The sequence below is a fragment of the Apaloderma vittatum genome, unplaced genomic scaffold (genome assembly GCF_000703405.1).
Source record: "Apaloderma vittatum isolate BGI_N311 unplaced genomic scaffold, ASM70340v1 scaffold1780, whole genome shotgun sequence".
In the NCBI taxonomy this organism is placed as follows: domain Eukaryota; kingdom Metazoa; phylum Chordata; class Aves; order Trogoniformes; family Trogonidae; genus Apaloderma; species Apaloderma vittatum.
This window is the reverse complement of record NW_009692681.1, coordinates 20,496-32,666: the sequence shown is the minus strand read 5'-3', so window position 1 is coordinate 32,666 and position 12,171 is coordinate 20,496. Positions and strand designations below refer to the sequence as shown.

At 38.2% G+C, this 12,171-nt stretch overlaps 1 protein-coding gene across 1 annotated transcript; it reads left to right on the top strand.

Moving 5' to 3' along the window:
* Positions 1–4,420: 4,420 nt before the first annotated feature.
* ZBTB49 (zinc finger and BTB domain containing 49) lies at positions 4,421–11,959 on the top strand (the record flags this gene model as incomplete). Its single annotated transcript, XM_009878258.1, has 5 exons — positions 4,421–4,467; positions 8,374–8,447; positions 9,184–9,266; positions 9,358–9,525; positions 11,256–11,959. Coding segments are annotated over 5 exons (1,043 nt in total), but the record flags the coding sequence as incomplete, so codon positions are not given.
* Between the last annotated feature and the right edge of the window lie 212 nt (positions 11,960–12,171).

The following is a 12,171-nucleotide window of genomic DNA, read 5'->3' as shown; positions in this document are numbered from 1 at the left end:
TCCCTTCCAACTTAGGCCATTCTGTGATTCTCTGATTTAAAGCACAAGTTTCAAAGTTTAGTTTCCCTCTTCTAATGTAACTTAAAGGTCAAGGCAATGGACTAAGCTTTGTAGAAGAAGGAGACTACAGTCCCTGATACAAGTGGTTTACAAATTTTTTTTTTCTTTAGACACAGCATGGCCAGCAAATGCTTAACAAGTGTAGGAGGTGGAAAAAGGAAAAGGCTTGCAGTAGCTTTGCAGGGTTATTTATGTGTGCTACAATTCCTTTCTTTGCTCTTATTTGAGGTCCATGTATTTACACCTGCTTCCACTCCACTGGAGCTCTGGTAGATGTTGTTTCACATTCCACAACGCTGCCTGATATGAACTACCTTTACACATCATGTAAGAAAAGTGATCCTACTCTTGGTTTTGTTGTCGTTGCTGTCCTTCTCTACTAGTCTGAGTACATATTGGATTTGGGAATTCCATGCTGCGTTTCATACATTATGTTCTTCCAACAGTTGTAAAAAAATACGACTTGATTAGTACTTAATGTAGCATTAATGTTCTTCTATAGATGCTCTAAACTGACAAAGTTTAAGAGTGTAAGTTTAACATATAGTAAGTACATCAAAGAAGGATGGAAAAACTGAGGCAAGAATATGACTAGATAGGCCTATTTGCTTGTCTGGTATTCTGGGGTCATGTTAACTTGTTTTTAAATATCCAACTAGCACAAAAAGAGTATTTGGAAAGTTGCAGTGGATAGTGAGCAGGATTTTAATATAGGAAGAATCTGTAGCTGAAAATACAGGGCAAATCTATACCGTTAATATTAGTTATACTGATAACTGAGTAATATAAGTGTATGCTAAAAGGCATTTCCATTCATCTGCCACTTGAGAAAGCATAGCAAATTTTATTTAATAATAATCAATTTTATTTAAAAACCACTCATTTTCTAGAACTAAGCAAAAGGGTTAGTGAGCATTTAAGTATTACAGTGCTTACTGAAGGTAAGGCTTTGCTGAAGGCATGAAGGAAGCAAGTTACTAAAATGGACCTTTCGCACTGGCAAGCTGGTTTTTAACCTACAAATGACAACTCTTTCAACCTAAGAGCTGTGGTGGCCTGGTTGTCAAGAAAAAGCACATGTGAATCTCTGTCCCTGAACACTAGGGACTGCTAAAGAATTTACAGGTTAACCTGTTTGTATTGATGAGTCTTCTATGTGAAGGACGGGCACACTGTGTTCAACACAAGTCATCATATTGGGTTGTCTAGCTCTTCTAATTGTTTTGCGAGTTGATATTTAAAGGAATTTCTAAACAGCTTGTTGCATTGACTTTAAGATTGATTTTGACTTGACTGAGTGTTATAATTTGTGTTTTATTAGATAGACCAAAACAAGTCTGTCTCTCTTACACAGTCCCTACCTGTCCAGGAACATCTAGTGTTTGGGGTTTTATTAAAAAAAATATTTTCAGGAAACATCTCAAAAAAACCTCAACCCCACCCAACCCTGGGAAAAGAACTCTTGGCAGAGTGGAATACAACAGGAGCAGAGTTACACTGTCATATAATACACTGTTGATCCTCAGCTTTTTCATTCTGAGCTTTGCTTGAGCGAGCTGCTAGCATTCTGTGCCTTAGTGTGTTCCAATCCTCACCTGGGTTCTCTTCAGAAACACTGCTTCTGCCTTCGTGCCTTTCTTCTCTGGAGCTGACACACCATTGCTTTGATTCTACTACTGTGTGCTTTTATCTCTCTGCATGAAGGATGCAACAAAAGATAGAAAACACAAGGCAATCCAAGGATTCAGAAGTAAAGTCCCCTGGATGTTTATTTAAGCATTTTCTTAATTGTAGTTCGGGGACTACTTTTCACCAAATTTTCTCCATTGCTGTTGATCCAGCCACAGTTTTGGAGAAGAACAGTGTTCTCGGATAAAGTTTTCATGTTGGAATTTAACGACAGTCATAACATAATTTAGATTAGAATGGACCTCTGGCAGTCATCTAGTCCAGTCTTCTGCTTGAAGCAGGTCAAATTAGATTGGGTTGTTTTGCTCATAACCTAGTGTAGTCAAATTTTGCATATCTTCAAGGACCGACATTCCACAACCTCTGCAGTCAACCAGTTCCAGCGTTTGACCACCCTCATGGTGTAAAAGAGTCTTTTTCTCTATCTAATGGGAATTTCTCATGATCTAACTTGTGTCTGTTGCCTCTAGCCCTGTCACTGTGTAAACAACCTCATTGTGCCTGTCTTCCCTTTGCCTGTACGATTTCCTGTTTGCTTTCTTTTCATAAGGCTCCAGATACAGTCTCAGCAGTGATAGGCAGAGAAGAATTAACTTCAACTCTCTTGCTGCACTCTTACTAATATGCCCTAGGAAGCAGTTAGGCTCTCTTTACCTGAGGGATGCTACAGCACTGAGTAATTTCATATTTCTGCTGGACATCATTCTTGGAATAGGCTATTTGATATGCCTAGTGATTTGGAGTTTTATGCAGGTGCAGAGTTAACTAATTTGATATGAGTTTTCAGAGAAAACATTTTGTTTTATCAAGGAGGGAAAAACCCTCCAACTGTGCACCAGTGAAGTTATAATGAGGCTGCATGTGGCCTCCAACAGTAGTTTTGAGAAATTAGAACCTCCAGTTCCCTCCCTCTCTAGCTATTTCAGGTTGAATTTCTGTTCGGATAATAGTCTTTGTGTCAATAGTAACTTTTTTTTTTTTTCCTGCAGGTAATTTCTGCAAAAATTGCTGCTAGTGTTTTTTATCCTCCATTTCAAATTACCTTGATGCTTTTAAGGTTGTCAGAAGCCTTCCCAGTTGTCACAGATGTGGTTCCCTGTTGGTTTAATTTATATTTGTGTTGTCAGTACCAGAATTTTTAATGTTTTGCAAATCTAGAGCCATAATGAAATCAAGCCTCAATGCTCTTTATACTGAGTTATTGGTTTCTTAATCTTTATCTTTAAGTGAATAAAACCTGACTTGAAGCTGCTGTAAGATTTCCGTTCTTCATCAAGTAGAAAAAGTAGACATAGCCTCAAGTTGTCAGGCTGATTGCAAGATTGCTATCTGCGAAGCTGCGTAACTCCGTATATTTAGTCTGTGCTTTCGAATCTAAGAGAATTGCATTTAGTCCTTGATCCTGAAATATCCTGAAAGAACATCACTTGTATTTGGTGGCAGGAAAGCAAAATAGAACCTCAGCACCTGTAGATGTTGCAAGGATGTAGAGAATACTTGCTGCAAGAGAAGGTTACAAGTAGTGGTGTTCTGTCAAATCAGGAAAATTAGAAAGTAAATAATAATCTGTAGACAGATTGTGAATCAGCACCATGATGAAACACAGTGTAAGCTCTCTTTTTCCTTCTGGAAATATCTGCATTCAGAATCACAAGATTTTACACTAGCCTTGCTCCCCTGTACCTGTAGGGCAGTTTATATATGTCCTTTTAACATACAGTTAGACATGGAAAATGTATTAGAAGTCTGACATTGAATTCAGTGGTATGTGAGCATTATTATTGTTTTAAGAATTCTGGAAGATGCACAGAGATTTTTGTCAACATTGTAAAATCTAGGAAACCAAGAACTAAGCAGGGGAAAAAAATACCTTTATGAAATACTGTAGAGAAAAATGTTACTAGAGAAGGTATTTGTCTCAAATAGAAAGGTAGAGAATTGAAGTATCATGCAGTCACATTCTAAATTGGGAGTCAATTATTTTGAAAAGCTAAAGTGGGCTGCACTATTTTTTTATTAAAACTGCTCATAAAATTTTTGAGATTCAAGAATACCAGTTTTATATGTATAAAATCACATTTTCAGAGCAACATACTTGGCTTAATTGTCAGATACTCTTATACAGGATGAGAATTCAAAAGCAAATATGTATTTGGTGGAAGTGAATGGCTGTGTGCTGATCAGAGATGTGTGGTTTGCATTGAACAGAGAAAACGGAAGCCTTCCAGATTAGCTTTTCTGCGTTCCTTAGACTCTTTATGAGTGAACCTTTGTATGTACAAGTGGAAAAACTGGTGCAGTCCCCATAGCTGCTGCTGCTGCTGTTGTTGTAGGACCTTGTCATCTATTCTGTTCTTCCCAGAGGTATGGTATGACTTTCATTTGGAAATAAAAGTATTTTTTTAAAAAATTGCAGATGACTCCTATTCATATCAAAACTCTTCTACCTACAAGTTTTGAAAGATAAATTCGGTTTCTGAGCAAGCTTGCCTCAAAAGCTTAATGCTAAATGCTGTACTTTCCTCCTAATTTTCCCTAAATATATGGGTAAGTGTCCTTTTGCGAATATTTTTATTCTTGCATTATATGTTTTAAAAGGGAGCGTACCCATTTAAAATGTTTGTATTCTACTGCAACTATTAGAAGTTCTATGTTCTGTTTCTTTTTTTAGGTGAGAAACCTTTTGAATGTAACATTTGTGGGAAACACTTCTCACAGGTGGGAATATTTTATATTATGGTACTTATACTTGAAAATTAAATATATCTATATCATGATTCTGAAAAACTTGGGCTTAAGTCTATAGAATTGATATTTTTTTGTTCCAAGACAGACCACTTTAAGGATAAAATATTACAATGTTTTATTTGAAAATAACATGTTAAATGTTTTAGATTTCTTTGATAAATTTTGTACTGTTGATTCTGTCTTCTCTCAGTAGATATGTTATGCATTTTACCTTCAAATAAATGTTTAACTGTACAGAATCACGACTATACTTGCCTTATGCTTAGGGATATGTTGTAAATAGCATTTTTACAGTGTCTGTAAAATAAAAACCTGTAAAAATACAGGTTAGAATTTTATATAGTGTTGTATTCAAAATACAGTTTTATCTTCTTAAATGAGATAAATTATTAAGCAGATTTTTTTCTGAGCGGGATAAAAATATATATCCATATAATTGGGCTCAGTTTCCTTCTGTGAAGAACAGCACAGTCTGTCTAAAGTGACAAAGCTCAGCTACAATTTAAAAAAACCCCACCTTTTATGAAGTTCACTACATACATACAGGGCCTAAGCTTTAACTGTCTTAATTTGCCCTCCAATGCTTCTTCCTGTTCTGGGTACAACAATTAATTTGTATTTCTACAAATTTGGTGCCTAGTTCTCTCACGTTTCCAAAATGTCTATTTCTTTTCTGTTTTCTTGTTTGGAATGTGTGCGCCTAAGTACGGGAGACGATAGAGAGTTGCATATTTTTATACTAAGATTAAATAATAATTATGATTTAATAACTTGAATCTTTTTTTTTAATGGGTCCTGGCTTAGTGACTAGAATTATGTGGTCTTTGTCTACCCATGCACCAGTGCTCATGCTTTTCTTGCTCCAGTTTTTTAGTCCACCAACAAGACTTCTTTGACCCATGAATCTGATGCAGTTGCATCCTCTGCTCTGTTTCTAAATATGAATATAAGGCTGTCTTCAGTGAACAATACCACTTCATCATGCTTATCAAGACTTTTTGAGCAAAACTGCGTCTTCTTATTAGGCAAAGAAAGGGCATTTCAATTTATTTTAGTGGCTGAACTTGTAGTTACTAAGAGAAATATTTCCAAATTCCATTAAAAGTACTTTTGGCAAATGGAGTGTTCTGTACCTTTACTGTGGGGCGAGAGGGAACTGGGAAGCTTCACAGGTTCAGAGTGTGTGACAGGCATGACAGACTCCTCGTGCAACATGCATTGCTCCTCTTCAATTAAAAACAAACACACAAAACCCCCAACAAGCCTAGAAATCCCTGCCTTTCACTTAAGCATTCTTAAACAGCTTCCCTTTCCTCCCCATTACCTCACTCGCCTGAAGACAGAGTTAGGTACAGTTTGGTGGCCAATACCTACACATCCAGAATACAAGCCACAGCTTCAGCTTGTGTGCTGCAGGGCTTTTTCTGGTCATAGAAGGGAACTTGCAGCCTTCTAAGGTACTTGCTTGGGAATTGTGCACATAAGTAAGATTCCACCTACCAGAAAATAAGATGTAGGGATAATTGCTATCTACTTTTTGCTTAAAAGACCATCTCTGATCTTGTTCTTTATCTTTGCAGTCTCTGGTCACAGAAATAGTAACACTGTTCTTATTTAAGCCTTTGTGTTTTGTGCTTGTGAGACAGAGCAGCTGCTGTGCCTAGTAGTATGTCTGCTGAATGTAACTGATGGGATGTGTGTGGAATAGGAAACAGAAAATGAAGAAAGTAGGGAAAATTGACAAAGGAACTCATAGCTTGGAACAAAGAATTATAAATGTCTTTGATTTTTTTGAGAGAAAGGTTCCTTTTGTACTTTCAAACCTGCACCTTCTCTTGCTACGGGTTACACAGCCTGTTGCTGTGTGGTCCTTCTCTGGCTGGTGACCTGGGAGGTTGTGCTTTACCTCCTGCTTGCCTCCTTCAGAGCTTCTCAGGGATCATATGCACTAAGCCTTGCTACTAATACTTGCTACTCTCTGTAAAATGTCTTTAGTCTGGCTAAATGTGCCTGCACGGGAGCAATTTCAAGTACTCACTGCACTTCAAATTCACTCTGTCTCTATCCAGAATAACTTTCAAATGCCTATGACCTAGTTTGGTTTGTGATGTAGACAGAGGTAAAGGTTCTGTCTTTTGTGTTTCTCTTAAAAGTGCTTCTGCATAAAATCCCGTATCTTTGCAAAGCACAAATTGTTCCCTGGAGAAGTCAGAAGTGTCTAGAGCACAAGTCTTATGAGGAATGGGTGAGGGACTGGGGTTTGTGCAGCCTGGAGAAAAGGAGGCTGAGGGGAGACCTCATGGCTCTCTACAACTACCTCAAAGTAGATTGTAGAGAGATGGGAATCGGTCTATTCAACCAAGTAACAAGTGACAGAACAGGACAAAATGGCCTCGAATTGTGCCAAGGGAAGTTTAGGTTGGATGTTAGGAAGAATTTTGTTATTGAAAGGGTTATCAGGCATTGGAACAGGTTGCCCAGAGCAGTGGTGGAGTTCCCATCACCGGAGGTATTTAAGAGTTGGGTGGATGCAGTGCTTAGGGACATGGTTTAGTCGAGGACTTGTCAGTGTTGGGTTAATGATTGAACTCGATGATCTTAAAAGTCTTTTCCAATCGAGGCAGTTCTATGATTCTGTGATTCTCCTTCCTCAGAAACAGGTGCATAATGCCCCTCTTTGAACAGATTTCAATGTTATAAAGTTTGGCTTGCGAGAACAGTGGTTCAGTCATACTGTTGTCTGAAAAACTTTACAGGGGTTGAAGAAGCTCTCTCAGGGTTCAAGTGATGATTTGCCCTCTGTGTCTGCTTGTGTATGTCTGCAATACTTCCGTTCTGGTATATTATAAGTCCTGATTACAGTGATTGATCGTCACAGGTAACTTATTTTCTAAAGGAGTTGGAAAAAATTATTGATATGTCTTAGTTTTGCTGTCTTAGTGTGACTAAGGAGGACATGATAATCTTTGGATCCTCAATTTTCTTTCCTGATTGAAAGGACTTAGTGTTCCTTTAATGTTCTTAGACAAAACCAAACAGTTATCCATCAAAGAGTATGGAAGGGTTAAAAACTGGCTGTGAAAGTATGCACAATTTATGGAACATCTGCAGCTCTTCTATCTAGACTTGCTGTATCTTGTGCTTTGAGAACTGGACTCTTGGTGGATTAGCCATTCAGAAGCACCAGTGGCTTTAAAAACAGGGGGGGTTATATTAAAAAAAGCCAATCATCTGGTTTGCCTGCTAGACTGGCATGATTTTTGAAGGACTGGGAGAGGAAAGATATGTAATAAAAATTAGTTACCAGTAATCTCGTTTGCTAATTTCTATATTCCATGTTCTGTTTTATTTTGATATGAGTGAACACTTACAGATTTGGAGCACTTGGCTGTAAATATTTTGTGGATTGAAAAATGTTTACACTATTATTTTCTTTTTAACCTGCTGGTAGGTGAATTCAGGCATCCTTATGTAACAATAATTTATTTGTAGGACAGGAAAAACAAGACTAATATGAACTATATTACTAGTAAATTTTCTTCTTCGCTGCAGTCTAGATAGTGTATTTTTAATTTATAATTAGATCTGGTTTTAACTATAAGTCTTTCTTTTTCCTGAGCATTTGAGTCCAGGCTTCTTTTTAATTTTTTTTTCCTGTTCTTGTCAATGTATAATTGCATACATAAGCAATTTGATCTTGAAGTACATGGCAGTCTGTCCTTACTTGATAAGAGTGCTTGAGTTCATACATGCTTGGCAGTCTTCACTGCTGTAAGATTTGGAATAAAAAGCCAGTCTCTTAGTTCTCATCATTGTCTTTTTATCTGTATACAACAGGCTAGCTGAATTTAAATGTTTAAATTACTGTCCCTTCAGGCAGGTAATCTCCAGACACATTTACGTCGACATTCTGGTGAAAAGCCATACATTTGTGAAATCTGTGGGAAAAGGTGAGTAGAATTGCTCATCTTAGTAAAGTTAACATTATAAAGCTCATTCATGTTTTCTTTAATCTTCATAATAAACTCAGGGCCAGGAGCTAAGGCAGCATGCTGGTCAATTTTGTTTAAAAGACACTGCGTTTCAAAGTGTACTGATAGGGTTAAAATACATAAATGTCTGCAAGTGTCCTGTTGCAAGTCTCAATATTAAGATAAACATGTCACCACATACACAGTCTGTGGTCTCACTTAATTTTTTGTATATCAGTATCCTTAGTTAAGGATATGTTGTTCTGTGTATTTTGAACGGTGTGAGTCACCATAAACCATGCAGTTTTGTTCCTTTCACTCATATTTTTTTTCATTATTTGGTCATATAATTTTTGTTACGTTTTACAGAAATTATGAAGTATGGGAAACTCAACAAATTTAAGCAAAGCGTTAAGTATTTCTGCTTTCTGTGATCAGGTGACAGAAGATACACTAATTTAGCAGTAGCATATTTACTTAAACTAGGTTAAATGCAGAATAAATTAGTAACATTAATGGTGGAGAGGTTTTTCTGGGGGGTGGTTTCTAGCATAAATTTAATTGGACATAGCCAGTTTCAAAACATTTTTCTTAAATGCATCAATTCATCTGTGTGTTAGATTTTAATCTTCGTTCAGAACATCAGGCATTCATTATAGTTGATTTCCACGATACTTGGTTCGAGGAGAATAAGGGTTTATGTATTCTGTTACAGATTTGCTGCTTCTGGTGATGTTCAGCGTCATATTATTATTCATTCTGGGGAAAAGCCTCACCTGTGTGATATCTGTGGTAGAGGTATGTAAGAACCAAAGTTTCTGCCTCTGAGATTTTTTTGACAGAAATGCAAGGAGTCATTTTCATGTCAGTGTCTGTCATATTTTTCCAGGATTCAGTAACTTCAGTAACTTAAAGGAGCACAAAAAGACCCATACAGCAGATAAAGTATTCACCTGTGACGAATGTGGGAAGTCCTTCAATATGCAACGAAAATTAGTAAAGCACAGAATTAGACATACTGGAGAGAGACCGTACAGCTGTTCAGCATGTGGTAAGATTTAATGTACATAGCTCGGTTATGCCTTTATTTTTTCAATTATAAGTAAAAGTTCCTATTTCAGCAAAATAACAACTAACCAAAATGCTTTTAAATCAAAATACTGTGTTGTGAAAGTTTTTCACAAAATCTTCTGTCTTGTGTGCTTCGTAGTCTTTCATTTGGTATATTAAACTCCTTGAGCTGTTCTTAAGTTTGAAAGTGAATTTCACTTGAAGGATAGAAAAAAGGAATAAGAGGAATCAACATGGTATGTGTATGTGTTTTCTAGAGAACTACTGTTACTAGCTGCTTCAAAAATTGATTTATTTTCACTATGGCCCTTTCTGAGGGAACGCTAGATTTGGCATCACTTGGCTATTGATGGATTATTTTGTATTTTGCCTTGGTTCAACCTCAGACACTTTTCCTTGCAGTGTTGTCATTGAGCTTATTTGAGTCCCTGGTTCTGAAAAGAGGCAAACAATTGAATATTTTATTGTATTCTAATGTTCACAGCAATAAAAATTCTGGTTTTGACACATTCTCTGTCTAGAACATACAAAATGGACTGCTGCATTGCATTAGCTCAAAGTTAACAAAAAGCAAACTTTGTCAGCTCTTTAAGAGTAGTTTCTTTGGTAATGAACAAACATAATTTCTATGATGCAGTTCCCACTGGAAGAATATATTTAGAAGCTTACCAGCATACTGCTTTTCCAGACAAATGAATTACATTGATTATTTTAATTTTTTTTTCTCCATGAATATTGATACAAACTGTGAGCACTCACACCTTTCAAATACTGATGGATATTCCCATCTCTGGAGACAAAAACTAAAGCGTTGGGAAACACAAATTAGAGAATCAGATCAAGAAGAAGAAAAAAGTCACCAAGTTGTTAAAATAGATGGGACTTGACTGAACATGCTCTAAATAAACAAAGCACCACAATTGGGACATACTTTATCTTATCACTTGAGAGTAGCCCTGAAGAAAAGGATTTGGGGGCATTGATAGACAAGAAGCTCAACATGAGCCGGCAGTGCACTCATGCAGCCCAGAAGGCCAACCGCATCCTGGGATGTATCAAGAGAAGCGTGGTCAGCAGGTCAAGAGAGGTGATTCTCCCCCTTTACTCTGCTTTTGTGAGACCCCACCTCGAATACTGTGTCCAGTTCTGGTGTCCCCACCATAAGAGGGACATGGATCTGTTGGAGTGTGTTCAGAGGAGGCCACAAGGATGATCCAGGGGCTGGAGCACCTCTGCTACGAGGACAGGCTGCGGGAGCTGAGACTGTTCAGTCTTGCAAAGAGAAGACTTTGGGGGGACCTAGTAGCTGCCTTCCAATACCTGAAGGGAACCTACAGGAAGACTGGGGAGGGACTTTTTACAAGAGTGTCCACTGATAGGACAAGGGGAAATGGGTTTAAGTTGAAGGAGAATAGATTTAGACTGGATCTTAGGAAGAAATTCTTCAGTATGAGGGTGGCAAGACTTTGGAATAAATTGCCAGCAGAAGGAGGCTGTCCCCTCCCTGGAGATGTTCAAGGCCAATTTGGACAGAGCCTTGAGTAGCCTGATCTAGTTGAGAGGCGTCCGTGCCCATGACAGGGAGGTTGGATTAGATGATCTCTAAGGTCCCTTCCAGCCTAGGCCATTCTATGATTCTGATATTTTCTCTAATTAAAACGTATTTATGCACTTGCGTTAAGAATAAAATCTTAACCTATCGCTTCTGTTTTTTATGTTTTGCAGGCTCTGGTGACCTGCGTAGACACGTGAGGACTCACACAGGAGAAAAACCCTATACCTGTGAAACTTGTAACAAATGCTTCACTCGCTCCGCTGTTCTACGGCGGCACAAGAAAATGCATTGTAAAGCCACCGATGAAGGTCCAAACTCACTAGATGAATTTACTCAACGGATTGAAACTTCTGACCTTGACAAATCGCAGAGTTCTGATTCCTTTGGCCAAGAAATGTCTGTCACATTGTTACCAGTGTCTGTTAAATTTCCCATTCGTCCAACAGCAAATTCAACTGAATTGGATAGTTCTGCGGAGTCTTACTGTAAGGTGCGATCGATGATGCATCACCATGGCTCAGCAAACCAAGAGAAACTGAACGTGGATTCTGCTAAACTCCCCAAAGCTCAGACACAGTCAACTCCTCCACCACCACCACCATATGCTTATGCAGATGTCGATGTATCTTCTGCAGAAGAACCCCTGCAGACCGATAATATTCCCATGATTCGTTCCTCTATGGTCAGCTTGGATGGTCATTGCAACGATCCTCTGGGCAGTCGAACATCATCTGCTGTGTACAAGACTAATGAAGGACCGTTCTTCTCCAGCATGACCCTCTGGGGTTTAGCTATGAAGACTCTGCAGAATGAAAGTGAATTGGAACAATGAGGGCTCAGGCGACTGTATCAAAACTTCTTAGAGGCATTTCATGCTAAAGCGATTGCAACTGCACTGAGGCATAGAGAGAGCAGAGCTAGTTTTTAAGCCAGGTAGCTTGAGTACTGGTAGAATTCAAGATGCGCATGCCCAGGACCCAGAGTAAGCTGCCTTTACGCTGCTTCTCGGCAGAGTTCAAATCTAGTTTCAAGGACCTTCGTTATTATGTGACTGCACTGTGTAGCTCATGTGTTGCC